This window comes from Lithobates pipiens, unplaced genomic scaffold (genome assembly GCF_037356315.1).
Source record: "Lithobates pipiens isolate NorthernLeopardFrog02 unplaced genomic scaffold, aLitPip1_a1.2 Scaffold_10, whole genome shotgun sequence".
NCBI classification, from domain to species: domain Eukaryota; kingdom Metazoa; phylum Chordata; class Amphibia; order Anura; family Ranidae; genus Lithobates; species Lithobates pipiens.
The window spans coordinates 190,231,840-190,249,128 of NW_027507686.1; the positions used below are offsets into that span (position 1 = coordinate 190,231,840).

At 40.5% G+C, this 17,289-nt stretch overlaps 1 protein-coding gene across 7 annotated transcripts in view; it reads left to right on the plus strand.

Moving 5' to 3' along the window:
- The first annotated feature begins 585 nt into the window (after positions 1-585).
- The window catches only part of MYRF (myelin regulatory factor), a 244,940-nt gene continuing 228,236 nt past the window's right edge, over positions 586-17,289 (plus strand). For 4 of the 7 annotated variants that reach the window (XM_077460763.1, XM_077460764.1, XM_077460760.1 and 1 more), the window contains exon 1: positions 587-1,057. In XM_077460763.1, coding sequence (XP_077316889.1) covers positions 1,012-1,057 — 46 coding nt within the window. In that variant the 5' untranslated portion in view covers positions 587-1,011. Of the gene's footprint in view, positions 1,058-17,289 lie in introns of all 7 variants that reach the window. The other 3 variants (XM_077460758.1, XM_077460759.1, XM_077460766.1) reach the window with 2 other exon arrangements.

A 17,289-nucleotide genomic window follows, 5' to 3' on the forward strand; every position in this document is an offset into this window, starting at 1 on the left:
CATGCGATTTCCCACACCACCCCTATGTGAACCCAGGCTGACTATGACAAGCTTGGGTTCACACAGGAGCAGTGGGGGACACCGCATGTGATTTGGTCAGGAATCGCACTGCTTTCCTGTTCAAATCACATGTGATTCTTTGCAATTTGATTTGAGCCCATTCATTTTGTATGGGCTCAAATCTCACCGCAAAGGTATCAGTTTCAGGTACCGAAGCATTTGCATGAGTACAAGTACTCATGCAAATGCTTAGTATCGGCACCAATACAATACCAGTATTAGTATCGTACCAACCCTACCGACATGTACATGAATCGGTTGCAAGTTCTGCTATTTGTCATATTGCCGTGAGACAGATTGAAAAGTGTCTTTGATAGTCTTTATGAATTTCAGGTTATATAATTTACATCCTGAGTCAATGAGTAGCTATTCCTTCTTTTACATCTGCCTTGTTGTGCAAGTCAAGTCCGGTAAATGATGCTGAGTAAGTTAACAATGTATATTTCCCATAGAATTACTTTTTGCCCACTAGGTGGCAGCAGAGAAACCTTGGGAGAAGCATCCTCCCCAGGGAAGGAGCACAAGGGAGACAAGCTGCTATACTGACCCTGACACTACCCAGAGAAAGGAAAGAAGGGAGAGCTCTTAAGGTCCCTAAGAAACAAAGCTAAAGAAAGTCATGTTGAAAGATCTGCTGCTCTAACGCAGACGTTTCCCAGAGAGTGGGCTAATGAGGAAAAGTTTAGAACCAGAGGGAAAGCACTGGACTTAGAAGCAGAGGATCTGGTTGAAGCTGGACTGTTGCATTGATCTTTTTCTCTAGCTGGCAGAGAACAGCCGTGTGCTCCAGAGTGAGCCGTGTAACCGATTGTCAGCGGTGTGTCACATTCCCAATTCTCATCCTCATTGGAAAGATCTGAGGTTCCCCTCCTGACAAGTCTCATGGTCTGTAACTTCATGGCAGCCCGGACTGCACAGCCCTAGGACTTTGGGTACCTCTTGGAAAGAGCAATGGAAGTTGTGGATGAGACGGAGGCTTTACAACGCTTCTTCGAAGGTAAGAAACGATGAGGATCACATGGGGAAAGTTCAATATGTGTGACCCCAGCAGACATGATCCTTATGGATTTGATAGAAAAAAAACTAAGACTCACCATATACGTTACAATCTAACCGTACAATCTTTGTACAATCAATTTTAGATCTACCAAAACCATGAGGGCCAAGCCAAACTTTCCAATGAATAGGTACCCAATCAGGCAGGCCCTTGCACTACATGCTTGTTGGAAGATCTAAAGGTGATTGTACAATCAGATTTGTAACACGTGTGCTGAGTTTAAGACCTCAAACCAGGTCACTTTGTGTTTTTATCGTTCTTGTGTCAAATCTTACTTGGGGGCTTTCTGATTTAGGATAAAAAGACACACCTGGGGAGATCACCAGCTGTGCTAAAGGACAACACAAGATGCCTTCTACTCAGAATTGGCTCTCTAGATGCCACTTGGCACAGCAGCCACCTCTTGGACCTTCAACTACAGTTGGATGGCGTATGTTTTCTAGAAAGATCTAATGGGGAAAAGCTGATGCTATTCTAGCAAAAAGCTGTGGCATTTTAACCAGTGATTCAGAGGAATGCCAGGAATTGCCAACCCTAATGGCTTACTTTGGCAATAAATAGGTTAACAAAATAGGCCTGAGGTCAAGTTGGGGCAGCAGGATGAACCTTAGATACCAGAAAGTTATAATATATGAGGAGCATCTGTTTTATTGAGCTACCATGGGCTACAGCCATGTTGGCTATACATGCTTCAACCCATCAGAAACAATTCTTTCTCCTCTGAGACCAATCTAAAACAAGAAGTTCTAGGCTCAAATGAAAGTCCTCTCTCTATACATTCATCGACTGAGATCGAAAATTATCCATGCGTTCATATTTTGTATCGTCCATGCAATCTAAGTAAAAATAAAAAAAAACTGAGCGTTACGGAAGAACGTCACAGAATCTCACCTTTGTTTTTCCACTGCTGTAGATAAGAATTCAGCAGATCTGTGTTCACTTGCAAAGAATTTACCTTCTTTAAAAATTCAATAATTTCCTGTTACAATACATAGAACTGGAATAATTGTTAAGTATTTAAATGATAATTTAATTTATCAGTTAAATCATTTTTTTGATTTGCATTGAAGCGATGTTATTGAAATTTTGGATCATTACATATCTCAAATATCTATCTTAGTACACATAATTCATCCCGCTTTAACGTTTTCTTTTATAACCCAAAAAAATGCAACAAAGTATGGAAAATAAGTTCATAATATTATATAAATTGTACACAGTTTTTTTTTATATTTTTAGTTTTAAATCTTAAAAAATAGAAAAGAGAAAAAAAAATTTGATTTTAAATATTTATAGAATGCAAAATCATCCTGTTGTGTTACTTTACCATATTACTCTTCAATAAAGATTAGTTCTGTACAAATAAAAATATACTTATGTACAAACTAAAATTTCACACTAATAGAATTTACATGGAATCTTAGTGCAGGTGGCAAAAAACAAAAAAGAACCTGAAGCTTAAGATGTTTGTAACTGGGAAACGAAATATAAACTAAACTAAATGAATTTATCCAAATATTCCAGATATGTTTTAATACTGTACTTGTATTTATCCAAAAGAAAATATGACATTTAAACCTGAAATCCAGGATGTCTGTGATTTTAAAAATGTTAACTAGAAAAAAAAAATAGCTGCATATGTAGAAAGAAAGGTGACATTTGTACAGGTAGTAGAAAATCCAGAATATTCCAGAACAAATATCCTATAACAAATACTGAAAAGGTAGATACGTCAGGTACCTGTTTCGTGTTGATGAAAGGTCCATTTGTGTATTGAATTATATTTCTCTAAACCGTACATCACAAGTAAAAGCATACAAAGCAATCACCGCTATCGCCTGTTACTGAGATTTCAGGTTTTAGAGCTGCTAATTTTAGCAATAAGAATGCAGATTATGTCCTAAAATAACACGACTATGCAGCCAGCCTCACTAATATGGGTTGTTTTTAAAAGGGGTCTTTATGTAATATCACGTGGAGGGATACATGGAGGGATACCATAGGAGTCTATACATGAATTGATTAAATATATGCAAAATGGAAGATTTATTCAAGTTTAAATACACTCAAATTTAAAAAAAAAAAAACATTCCTGCCTAAAATCCTGCAATTTGGTTAAGATTTTGTATGTGTTTCCACTTTGCCAGTGCTAAAATACAGCACAGTTTTATATAAGCACGTTTCTGTCCATGTTTAAAGCAACACAGAAAGCATATAGAGTGTACAGCCATCCATATAGGACAGCAATGTGAATATGACAAGATTTGTCTATACAAAGTGTGTACATTTTTATTAAAGCAATCTTAGCATCAGACAGGCATCAGGTGAAATTCAGTATGTAGACGTAGAATTATTCTCTCCTTTTCTATTGTGTGGATGGTCTTTTTACAAATTTGTCTAAGATAATAAAACAATGGAGGCATCATCCACCATACACATGGCCATACAATTGTCAATCAACAAGTCCTGGATGCTTCTCTTTAATATTACCTGTCCCCATTGCTTGCATACATTAGGAACATGCAATTAGAAAGTCGTTAGTGTTTTTGAAATTGTATGATCAAGGGATTAATCATGAGTTTGATAAACACAATGATAGGTCTATGGGTAGCTGACTGCACAAATTGCCATCTGGTTGTACAATCTCTGTTCGCACTGAAGTTATTGCACTGTAGTGTATGCTATTACCATGTAGGAGTGATTGTATTGTAGTGTAGTGTATTGTAGTGTATGTTATTACAATGTAGGGGTTATTGTATTTTATGGTATGTTATTGCAATATGGGGGTTATTGTATTTTAGGGTATGTTATTGCAATATGGGGGTTATTGTATTTTAGGGTATGTTATTGCAATATGGGGGTTATTGTATTTTAGGGTATGTTATTGCAATGTAGGGGTTAGGTTATTGTATTGTAGTGTATGTTATTACAATGCAGAGGTTATTGTATTGTAGTGTATGTTATTACAATGTAAGAGTTATTGTATTGTAGTGTATGTTATTACAATCTAGGAGTTATTGTATTGTAGTGTATGTTATTGCAATGTAGGTGTAATTGTATTATAGTGTATGTTATTACAATGTAGGGGTTATTGTATTGTAGTGTATGTTATTACAATGTATGGGTTATTGTATTGTAGTGTATGTTATTGCAATATGGGGGTTATTGTATTTTAGGGTATGTTATTGCAATGTAGGGGTTATTTTATTGTAGTGTATGTTATTGCAATGTAGGGGTTATTTTATTGTAGTGTATGTTATTGCAATGTAGGGGTTATTGTATTGTAGTGTATGTTATTACAATGTAGGGGTTATTGTATTATAGTGTATGTTATTACAATGTAGGGGTTATTGTATTGTAGTGTATACTATTACAGAGTCATCCTCCATGATATTTCCTATGACATTCATTGGTTTATGTGCAGACAATCAAATCTATATGTGAATGGCGTAATCTCATTCTTTGGCTGTATTTAGTCCTTCGTGGCACTGATAGTGACACTACATGTGCTGGAACGGCATACAACATATGATTAAGTGGCATAAAAAAATTGGGTTGGATAATTACATATATGTTTAGGATTGTTAGTCTTCTACTAACCACCCTATTCTGTTTTCCCAGTCCAAAGGTTGAAAATAGTATTTTAGATTTTATCGTGTATTGTTTGTATATTTGGATGGAGGCATATCGCTCATGGTGCTTCAGACCACAATATCTTTTGTGCATACATATTTTTTTTATTATATGTAAAAATGAACGTTATACAACTGATAATACTTTCTCCTGACTCTCTAAGCAGATTAAGATCATTCTATGTCCGTTTCTGCGGGGTGCCACAAAAGCCACTAAATCCAAATACTCACATTCTGGAAAAATATGTATTTGTGTACAATCAGTGTGTATGCCTAAGTGCAAAATACAGTTTTTGTGCTGTGTGACATTATTGAATTTATTTATTGTGTTACATGTTAGAGACTCGCTTATCTTTCATTATTTGTCATTACTGATTAGGACAACCAATGTCTTTATCAAGTTAGATTTTTGCATTATTTATTTGCACATCCTTTGTTCAATGTAGTACAATATGTGCAAAGCACAGTATGTATGTGTGTTTCATACAGAAAATGTTTATTTTAAGTAATATTACTTTTGTACATTATCTTGGTAAAATATATATTCTTAACCTACATACATAATTCTTGGTATAATGAAAGTGAAAGGAATCATTGATGGCAGCTAATAATAAACACTGTGTCCGGCCTTTGCCTATCTGCAAAATTATTAGTTTCACTGGAAAAAAACACAAAGAAACAAGAAAAATTATTTTGAATTAAAGGATCCTACAGTTTCCACCCAAAACTGGTATTATACCTGGGGGCAGGTAGAAAAATCACCCACTGGTTTCTTATATTTCTTGTGAGTATGGCAGGTAGAAAAATCACCCACTGGTTTCTTATATTTCTTGTGAGTATCTAAAGTACTAAAGCCATTTTTTTAATATTTTGGATAAAATGGTGAAAGGCAGAGCCCCTATTAGATATTCATTACTTGGAAAAGTGAAAAGATAGTGCTGAACTCACAAAGTTGCCCATTGGTGTTGCTATCCAATAGCATTGTAATGGAGTTGGTGTAAGTCATCTGGTTACTAGGCAGGCAGGAGGCTTCAACATCACAATAGTCCAGATACAATTTCATTCCAGTAAGGGACAAGAAAACAAGTATCCAACACATTTCACGGGTCAAAAAATAAAAGCTTCATCAGGGCCTGAACAAGTAAATTCAGGAATGAATAATAAATGGACCTTATATAGCAGTTGTATACAGTGTGATAATCTTCATAGATCTTGTCAGACTAGATAAAATACAATGCAAGATCTGACCATTATTGTTTCCTTTTGCAAGCCCTGATGAAGTTGGTAATTTTGGACCCCTGAAACGTGTGGGTTATCCCTTTTATTGTCCCTTTGACCCTTACTGGACGCAACATTTTATATGGACTATTGAACACTGTTGTGGCACTTTTATTCTTCTTGCAGATATTTGCTGTCTGTGTCCCAATTTGGGAGATTTATTCATTCCTTTTGTCCTGATGACTACTATCACTGCAACGAAAAATAAGGGAAAACCCAAAATTTGAGTTGACAGCATAATCTCCTATTAGGAACACTAGTTTCAGTAATAAGGCCCCTTTCACACCGGGCAGATTCTGTTCCGATCAGCAGGCAATCAGTTCATAGATGCCCTGTTCATGGGAGCAGATAGGGGGGACATCCATGTTGGCTCAGTTTCTGCAGAGCGAAGATGGATAAAGCCCACTCTGCTCTATTGGTGGCCAGGAGTAAATGGACTCCTTTTTCCATTTACACCCGACTACCCTCTGATCTGATTTGCCTAAACAGAAGAGGTCAGATCCCCTTTCTATTTGCTTTAGCAGACAGACAGAGGTAGGCCCTTAACAGGAGGTAAATAGTACACCCCAATTCTTTCATTTTCTTTTGTATTTATATCACAAAAATTGAAGGGAGGTCTTTCAGAGTGATACAGATGACAAAAAATATGAGAGGTTTTAATTATTCTCTACTTATCTAAAGTGAATTTTTTTCTTATTGGGACGTTTAATTTCTCAATAGAACAAGAGGTGAGGGGATGTCTTCCAATAGGAGCACTTGTTCCAAGTGACAACTGTCTAAAAAGGAAATTCCCCTCACTTTGCAAAGGTGCTTTCTCAACCAGAAATGTTGATTTCCTTCAGAGGTTGCTAGGAGTTCCTTGGAGCACCAAGCGATTTCCGCCTCTCAGATAAGGCATTAGTGATATCAATAATCTTTTATACCATCTGTAAGGGGGAGCATTCTTTCCACTGACCATCTACGTAAGGGGCATTCTTCCCACTGACCACCAACATAGGGGGCGTGGTTCACACTGACCACCAATGTAAGGAGCATTCTTCCCACTGACCACCAATTTCAGGGGCATTCTTCCCACTGACCACCAATATAAAGGGAATTCTTCCCACTGACTACCTATTGTTGATAGATTTAAAGAATATTGCACAATCATATTGTAATGTGTTTGGTGAGTTTAAAAGGGAAGTATGGGATATGTTTTTTTTTTTTCAGAATCATACTTACCTAGGTGGATGCAGCATCAGTCTGATGCTACATCTGTCCCCCACTGGCTCTAATGCCCTGTATACACGGTCTGACTTTCCGACGACAAAATCCGTCTGATTTTTTTCAGACGGATTTTGCCCCAAACTTGTCTAGCATACACACGGTCGCACAAAGTTGTTGGAAAGTCAGGTCATTCTGAACGCGGTGATGTATAACACGTATGACGGGACTATAAACGGGCCAGTAGTCAATAGCTTTCGTCCCGTAATTTATTCTGAGCATGCATTGCACTTTGTCCTTCAGAATTGTCTACACACGATCGGATTTTGTTGTCGGAAAATTTTAGATCCGGCTGTGTGTCGGAAATTCAGACGGAAAAAAGTCAGGTGGAGCCCACACACGATCAGATTTTCCGACAACACGATCCGATCGCACATTTTCTGTCAGAAAGTCCGACCGCGTGTGCAGAGCATTACACGAGTGATTAAACACTGCTGATCGCTCAGTTCTCAGAGCTCCCTGAGCAGAGAGCTGGTGACTGTCAGTCACCGCTGTCTGCTCTGCCCCACCCCCTGCACTCACTGGAGTGTTGGACTGTAGAGGGGGCAGGAGCCGCCAGCTCAGGCTCTCAGTAGCTCGCTGAGAGGCTGAGCCAGATGCCAGTCCAGGCATGTAGGTGGATCACGACCATATGGTCGTGGTCTTTCCCAAGCCTGGTCCGGCTCTGTGATGTCACCTGACATGTGGGATTTCTGGAAACAGGTAACAGGAGTGCAGAACAAACTAGAGACAGCCAGACAAATATTAAATATATTATTATTATTCCCATAACTTGAAGGAATTTGGATTTTAAAGTAACTTTATAACAAAAAGTTTGGGTTAACATTTAATATATCAATTTAAAGAGCTAGAGCTTTTTTCTTAGTTGTAGCTCAATGGTGAAGAGTTAAAACCTCTGCCAAGCTTTTATTGCTGTCTATGCCACCCAGGTTGATTCACCATCTATATATGTCCTGGTGACTATTCTTACTAGAACCAAAAAGTTACAGCAAATGCAAAATTTTACAGATGTTAATGCAACAGAAGGAAAATAGAAATCTCCCAATGGGAACACCTGATGTGTTGATAACTGTGTTAGGGGGAGATTTCCTCTCATTTAGGGAAAGTTTATTTCACTTCCTTCTATGTGGTAGTGTAGGGAGCACTATTCCCTACTCCATTAAAAAAAATATTGTTTTGGCTAGAGATAAACTTTTAGGCTAACATGATGATAGATTTCAGTTGCCTTTATACAATACAACAGATTTTAGGATTATATAGTGTTATAGAGTTATTTCTGTGAAAATATCACACACAACAGTAATGTAACAGTTTGCTCTGAAGAAGGGAGGATGTCCCCCGAAATGCGTCAGCTTACCAACCTTGGCATATTTGGTCAGAGGACATCGCCCCACGGCTGGAGATATTTACAGCGCCTGTTCCATTTTATGTTCGAGTTTGGTTTTAATAAAAAGTGGTGTTAGTAATGCACTAGGCGTTTGCGCCCTCCTATAATTTTACAGTTACTTTGCTGAGATTTTCCAGTCTGCATCATGTGGAGGCAGGCTGCATCGTGTGAAGCATTACAAGTTAGGACACCTCCGGATGTAATACCAACTGATCGCTGAGTGTTTGAGTACTTCTGTAGATGTGATACAGCAGCCATATGGTTATATTGGTATCACTCTGCATTCTGTAATAGGCCACTGAAGGGAGGGTCTTTGCACATGATTGGCGGAAATAAAGCATAAGGGTGGAGGGAACTGGCAGATAAGAAGAGCTCCTAGGCTGGGGTGAGTTGTCCGTCTTCCAGCCTATTTACAGGTGAGAGTTTTGAAGACCTGTAGTACCCAGACTGTAACTCATGAATTTCATTTTATTTTGTATCTTTAAGTATTGTGGAAGGATATTTCAAAGAGAAAGATAACAAGCCCATTAAAAAAAAATTATCCCTACCTTCTAAAAAATCTGAGTTGAGTTCACCAAGGAACCAAGTTCATGTAACAATGGGTCTCGTTTTGATCAATAGCCCTGTTGTGTGTTAAAAGCCCATTTTTTATTCTGTCTGTGTTGGCAGTAGATTCACCCCAGGCTGAAGCCCAATTTGTGGGCATTCCAAGGAAGGAGGATACAGCCAACACTGCAGCCATCACCCTTTCTACTGTGCCATATTGATGCACCTTTTCTTATCTCCCTTACGATGGCAGAATAATTTGTATTACTTCCCCAAGGCACGCCCATGCAATAGAGTATGTCCTCAGTTGCCTGCGCATGCCTAGGAAAGTTTTACAGTGCAGACTCAGTCAGCACTATATTGGCTCAGACAGCTCTGTCCTAAAAGTTCCCATTCAGGTCTGTTTGGGGAAGTTATTGCAATCTAAAATTGTCTAGAATTTCTCCATCAAGTCTGTAGTTGGTGGGAATTGGAATCGAGTGAAACCAAAAATTGGCAGGTAGTGCCACACCTGGAAGGGTAGAACACCTACACTGGCCCAGGAGCAGTGAATTGGCGCCGTTTTAAGACATGGGCTACCAGAAAGGTAAGTATAGGTGATCTTTTTTCCAGAGAGGCTTTTTTTTTGTTACCACGTACAGACAGGATCAATTTAAGGCCATAGACCTATTAGCAGGCCAGTGTGGCTTTTTTACAGAACAGCAATCTACGACAATTTTCCTAATTTCTTCCTCATGTGTAGATCGGCCTGTTTTGTCTATGTCATGCAATAGACCGGCTGTCAGATTGTGACACAGTTCAGGTGTTCAGTGGGATGGAAGGTCAGCGCTTGGGAATTCAGGTTGTTTGTGACTGTTTATAGTACTGGCCTGGGTGCATCATATTGTTGAAAAGGTGCGGGGTGAGTCTGGGTGACCCTTGGCTGGCGTTTCACTAGAAACTGGCCCCTCTGCAAGGAAAGAGTTACGGCAGTCTGCAAATATGTGGCATCCCCAGCACTCAGTTAATTTATGAGATAAGAGCTTGTTAAAAAAAATGGGCATTGGGAAAAATGTTTAGAAGAAAGGTGGGGGAGGAGTACAGCTGGGATATTCCAGGAGAGGCCATGTGTACAAAGTGTAACCCCTTCATTTCACCATCCAGCCGCACAATTCTTATCTTCAATCTGAACTTACATCTATTGCATACAACTACAAAAAATAAAAGTCAGGTATCAGCAAAAATGAACAGAATACATTGTATATAGGTCAAAAATCTACAACACCGATAAAAAACACAGGAGTTTTAGAGCTTCTCGCTGACCAAATGAAGAATTTAAGAAAACGCTAACCAGAAACAGATTTGGATTTTTCGGCCAAACGATTCTGAACTAGATCTACATAATATGGACTTGAGAAAGAAATCCATTCTGTAAATATGATCTCCTAATCTAACCATTCAATCTACTATTTGTAGGTAATTGCAAAGATGGCCAGACAGGTTATGGTGGCCACACATGGCTCAAATGTTGGTTAATTCCTGCCGAATCGGCCAAAATTCAAGCTGTAGATGGCCCTGTGGCATCACCCATCTCAACAAACATTGAGTTGGGGGAATTTTGTTGTTCTGCCCACGAGTCTGAACAAGAGAAATCTAAATGTGAATGGCTATCCATAAGCTGGGCATACATGGGTAGTTCTTTTTTGTTCAGAAGAAAAAAAAAAAAAAAAAACTGATTCCTCCATCTATACAAACAAGATGTAAGAATCCCTTCCACTGGAACTATATAATTCTAACAGCAACCGATTTAGCGCAGCCTCTGATCAGCAGAAAATTTTCCAACATGTCCCTTCGACAGAAGTCGAGAGGGGAAGCCCTGGCCTTAAAGTGGTAGTAAAGTGTTATTTTTAACTTGTACCTACAGGTAAGCCTATAATAAGGCTTACCTGTAGGTACAGTAAATATCTCCTAAACGTGTACTTGTTTAGGAGATATTCACACTGCATGCAGCTGGTGACATCATCGGTGCATGCGTTCTGAAGGGGTGGCTCTGTGCCATGGCTGTGACTCCCACGTGGCAGTGATGTCATCGTGGCTCAGCCGATCAGAAGGCTGGAGCACTTGAACCCAGAAGGAAGACCGGGTAAAGATGGGTGCCCTGTCAGCAGTGACAGCATGCCGCTGGAGGGCTTCATTCTAAGGTACGCATTTCATAATGTGCTGGTATGTGATGCATACTAGCAAATTATGTCATTGTCTTGCAGATTTTTTTTTTTAAAGTGCGGTTTACTACCGCTTTAAGCTGGCTGTACACTAGTCAGTCACTAGTTAGAACATTTTTGGAGGATTAAATCAACATTAATTTTCTAACACAGTGATGAGACAATAGGAAGAAGTAGGATGGATGAAATTACACTCTTTCCAAAATTGAATGTTGAAAGCATTTTGAAGTACTCTCGAACAACATTTGTCCAGTCATTAAATCTACAAATAATTTTTGTATGAATGTTCTAATGAATATTCTTATTAAAGGTTGATCTACTAATGTATAGCCAGTTTTAGTCTAATGCCCAATACACACGACTGGATTTTTCGCCAACAAATGTTGGATGTGAGCTTATTGGCTGAAAGTCTAGCCGTGTGTATGCTCCATCGAACATTTGTTGTCGGACTTTCCGCCAACAAATGTTGGCTAGCAGGTTCTCAAATTTTCCGCCAATAAAACTTTGTTGCCAGAATTTCCAATCACGTGTACACAAGTCCGACGCACAAAAGTTCACGCATGCTCGGAATCAAGCAGAAGGAGCCGCACTGGCTATTGAACTTCCTTTTTCTTGGCTCATCATACGTATGTCACCGCGTTCCCACGTTCATAATTGTTGGCCAACATTTCTGACAGACAAGTTGGAGCCAACATCCTTCAAACAAAAATCCACAGTTTTGTTGTCGGAAAGTCCGATCGTGTGTACGGGGCATTATAGTACAAGCAGATTGCACTTTGTAGTTTATGGTAAATAATAGAATAGCTTTTACAGTCAGCTTAAACATGTGTCTGCTGTCATCGCATGGAATGAGGCTGCATTAAATAGTGTTTTTTGATAAGTTTACATTTTTTATTTAAATCAAAGCCGTTCCTAAAATTGGCAATACATGTTCCAATCAAAGATTTTATCACTAAAATTAACCTATATAAACTGAAGTGCAGGGCAGGACTTACCATTGGGCTTGACTGGGCTCAAGCCCATGGGCCCCACCCAATAGGGGGCCCCGCCGAGATACATAGCCGAGTGTACTCGGCTTGGCTCTGCTCACAGTCACGCCCAGTCTTGCCCTATGATGGACATAATCCAAAGACTGGGTGTGACTGTGAGCCGAGCCGAGTACACTCGGCTACTCTTGGCTCCGCTCGGGACTGCTAGAGGACTCGAGAGCTGCCGAGAGCTGCCAAGAGCCGCCAAGAGGACCCGAGAGCCGCCGCGATACATAGGACTCTATCTCGGCTGCGCCATTTTTAAATTTCAGAACTGCAATGACAAGGCTGCAAATGACACTGGGGCAAGGCTGCAGATGGATGGGCAAGGCTGCAGATGGACACTGATAAGGCTGCATTGATGGGCATTTAAATGTAAGTTTTTTTCCTTAAACTTCCTTCCTAAACGTTTTTGTTCCTTAAAATTCCCTCCTAAACTTGTGGTGCGTGTTATACGCCAGCCCGTGTTATACGCCGATAAATACGGTAATGTATAGAAGATAGGGCCCGAAAGTGACTCAAGCCCAGGGGCCCCCACCACCCTAAGTCCTGCCCTGCTGAAGTGTATATAAACTCAGCAATAAACTTAGCAATAAAAAACTTCTCGTATTTGCTGCCTTTCAGGGCTGTGGAATACACCATTGTTCTGTTATGTCTGTTCAATACTTGAAAGAAAAAAAAAAAACCCTGCTGGTCAGGTCAGAAATTCAGAGCTGTCCTCTGCACACTTCTTGTGTTATCTCAAGCCGGGTCCCTTCTCAAAATGATTATACAGGTTGTAAATAACAACATAAAATAAAAGGCATATCATACTTACCTACTATGTGCTGGCTCCAATCTTCTTATTTTGGGTCCTCGGTCTGGTGGTCCTTGCTCCTCCCCCCTGCTGAGTGCCCCCAATAGCAAGTCTCTTGCTATGGGGGCACTTGAGCAGGCTCGCTCCAGGGCCACGCTCCTGTAAATTGACATTGTCCATTCACACACGCAGAGTGTGGCTCTGCCCCGCTCTCCTCATTGGCTCACTGGCTGTGTGTGAGCCAATGAGGAAATAGACCCGGGAGAGCCTCTGCTCTCATGCACATTGCTGGATTGAGATGGGGCTCAGGAAAGTATGGGGGGGGGGGGGGGCTAGACCCAGAAGGTTTTTTACCTTAATGCATAGAATGCAATAAGGTAAAAAAAACTTTTGCCTTTAGAACCACTTTAACTTGGACTGCAGAATAATTAGTGTCTGTTGTAGTGATGGGAAGTGTGGGAAGTATTAAGTAGATTAGGAAAAGCCCACTGGGCCAGGATGGCACCATTTAGACCACAAAATTATGTGTTGTCACCCACAGGGTTTAGGTGCTGAGTGCATTTCTGGCAGATTAAGTCTTTATTAAAATGGATGGTTTGAGTTGCAAATCTGCTCTAATGTAAATCTCTCAGTGTCTTTTCCAGCCCCGGGAGCCACAGGTGGTGCATACAGCTAGCCTTAGCAGGGAATGATGGTACATAGCCATACTCGGGTAAATGCTGATGCTTTTCTGCATGTTTATAGGTGTAGCGCTACCCCCATAGGGGCTGCTGGAAAATAACTGTCCCCAAAGGTTGCCCTTACCTTGTAAGCCTCCCGACAACTCTGACACCCTGGGTCCTGACATTATTCAAAGAAATATTAGAAATGCACAAGACACTAAAGAAATATCAGAAATTGCAAATGGATACTTTACTGGATACTATTGAGTCAATGGAAATAAATGTAGAATTTGGGTTTTTCCAAAGTGAAACTTTTAGCATAAAGCAAACTACAGAGATATACAGAGAAATGACAGTAATGGTAAACCTGGTGATATAAACCAACAGATCCAAAGGAGACCTATCACCCCAGGTACCAGAGGGGGAAGAAAATACTTGTTATAAATCAGCTCCCTCTAAGCCCTGATGCAACGATCATTAGCCACTTGATGCCCACTCTATACCAAATAGACTGCTACAGTGTGGGCTTAAATTTCCAGGAGTGCGTACATGGATGCACACCAGTGCCACCTATCGGTGCCCATCAGTGCCACCTATCAGTGCCACCTATCAGTGCTGTCTATCAGTGTCACTCCTCAGTGCCCTTCATTGCCGCCTATCAGTGCCACCTATCAATGCAGCCTCATCAGTGCCTATCAGTGCCACCTACCATATTTTTTGTATGTAATATTTAGATAGGGCTTCTGCCCACTCACCAATCCTGATGATACCAAAGCTTGGGAAGATAGGATGTCCCGAAACAGGCTCGTGAAGGATCTGCAACCAGTTAAAGATGCCTGGCTGTGCACCTGACGACCTAGGGATTCAGAAGCATCTGTGTGGGCATAGGTGAAAGTGGCGCCAGATAGCCACTCTGCCAATGAGAAGCCAGTAACTGCAGATCTGCCTCCAGGAATAAGGCTCACTTGCGGAAAACCCTCTGCACTGTCCAGACTGTGGTGCCCGCTCACACCAACCAGGGAAGCCTAGCCTTATGCTATTGTAATTGTAGGCCTTGAGTCCCAAGAGAGCAAGCCCCTCCCCGGAGCATTCTATTTATCTGCTTACCCAGAATTCTCCTCTCTCCAGCCAGCTGGGACTTGTAGTTTGCAGCAGCATTAGATCCATTGAAATCCCAGCTTTCTTTACTACATGTCCCACAATCACTTGCTTTCAGTAGCGGTCCCTCTATCTCTCTGAAGTCAGGAAATGATGTCACAATCCCAAGACTAAACACTAGAAGGAACAAAGCTCAATGCAATCTCTGTTAAAGAATGTCCCATAATGGCAAAATTGAAATAGCCTGAACTTGGCTATATAGCCATATGAGCATATGACTTATTCCCCAAACCCAGATGTTCTGCACCTCCCCAGGCATGGAAAGACTCCTGGATTTTTTTTTCGCTAGAGCAGATTTTTGCCTCAAACCATCCATGTGAATAAGGCCTAATAGGTGACTTTAAACTTAGACAGTAGTATTAAACTTTGTTTTTGAATCCCAGCTCTCTATTTAAATAAATGTATTATTATCAATAATTCAACTATTATTAAACGCCATGCTTCTGTATTATAGAGATGTACTGCATATGATTTCCTCCCACGTTCACTGAAAGTAGATTGTATGATCAACAATGTGTGTGGTTAGCTTAAATCAAATATGCATATAATATAAGCAAAGGATGGGAAATAAGTGAGTCTGTATACACCATAAGGGTCAAGGGCATTCCTGCTGAATTTCTTCAAACCCTCTTGATATGTTGCGGCACATCCCAAAACAATCTTACTTTTGGTGCATCCCATTTCCCACGCTGTACTACTCAATTTTACAGGTGTCAGAACAAGGAGTAAATGTAATTTCCGCCAATGGTCACACAACCAATAATAAAGCAGAATGAGGGGGTTTTAGGACATGTCAGCAATCTACTCCTGTGAGCGTGTCTCTATTTTGGAGATTTTTATTCTTTCTTGTATAGGTGATAGCCGTCAGACGAAACAGAAAGGGGGAGGAAATCTTCTCAACAAGGACAAGACCTGTCCAAAAATCACAACAGGTGGCACACAATTGTTAGAAGTTTTTATCTTTCCTGCTCTATCCAAAACTAAAGGTTTGGAGGCTAGAGTTGGGCAGTGAGGAACAGGTACAATTTATTTCAGGTTTTATGTAGAATTGTGACTCCATTGGGAAGATTTAACCTGTGCAAGGAAAGCACAAGAAGGCACAGACAGCAAACAAAACGACAGAAACTTAAATTCGTTCCCATTCTAAAAATGTATTCTTTTTTTGTCTGTGCCCTCCTTGGAATGGCAGGAAGTGATGGAAAATCTCCCCATCGGGGGGCAGTAAAAAAGGCACTATCCTTTCTCCCAAAAAAAAAAAAAATGTAACTGTTTAGGCTGGAAGTGGGCCTTTAGATGGAGTTGGGTAAATATATGGGGCTTTGTAGTCTTATGCCGCTTACACACGACCGGACTTTTCAACAGACTTGGTGCGGCGGACTGGAATCTGTCGGACAATTTGATCGTGCGTGGGCTCCAGCTGACTTTTTCTTCCCAAAAGTCCAGCAGACCTAGAAATAAAACTTGCTTCAAATCTTTTCGACGGACTCGAGTCCGGTCGAAAAATCCGGTCGTCGGTGTGTGCTAGTCTGATGGACTAAAACCGACGCTAGGGCAGCTATTGGCTACTGGCTATGAACTTCCTTATTCTACGTCATCACGTTCAAATCTGTCGGACTTTTGGAGTGATCGTGTGTGGCCAAGTCCGTTCGTTTGAAAGTCTGTTGGATTGTCCGCCGGACCAAGTCCGTCGAAAAGTCTGATGGTGTGTACGCGGCATTAGTTTTATACAAGGCATTTTATACATTTGTTTTGTATTGGCCTCCAACATGCATTGGATCCAAAGCTTTGGTTGAAAGGAATCATACATGTTGCAACACAAATATTTTTGATGTTGGTTTGAAAATTTTCCTGGGCCTTGGTTAGAACATGCACTGGCATAAATCCTTTAATTGTGAATTTCATCTTACTTATCTACATGATGAGGAGTTTTGATCAGAGGTCCCAAAAAAATTAAAAACAAAATACCTTCTGTAAAGGGATTCATGAACATTTTATTCTAGACAGTCTTCACTGGGTATCCAGACATAAAGCTAAAGGGCCATACACACAGACCTAATATCCGACAGTATTGGCCAGTTCAATAGAAACTGGCCGGCATTTGACCCGTGTGTACGGCAGCCGGTCCAACAGAAGCCGGCGGTTCGGACAGCATTTGTCGAAGGGGCATGACCAAAAAGGTCTGCTGATCAGCATCCAATCGGCGCTGACCAGTGTGTTCTGG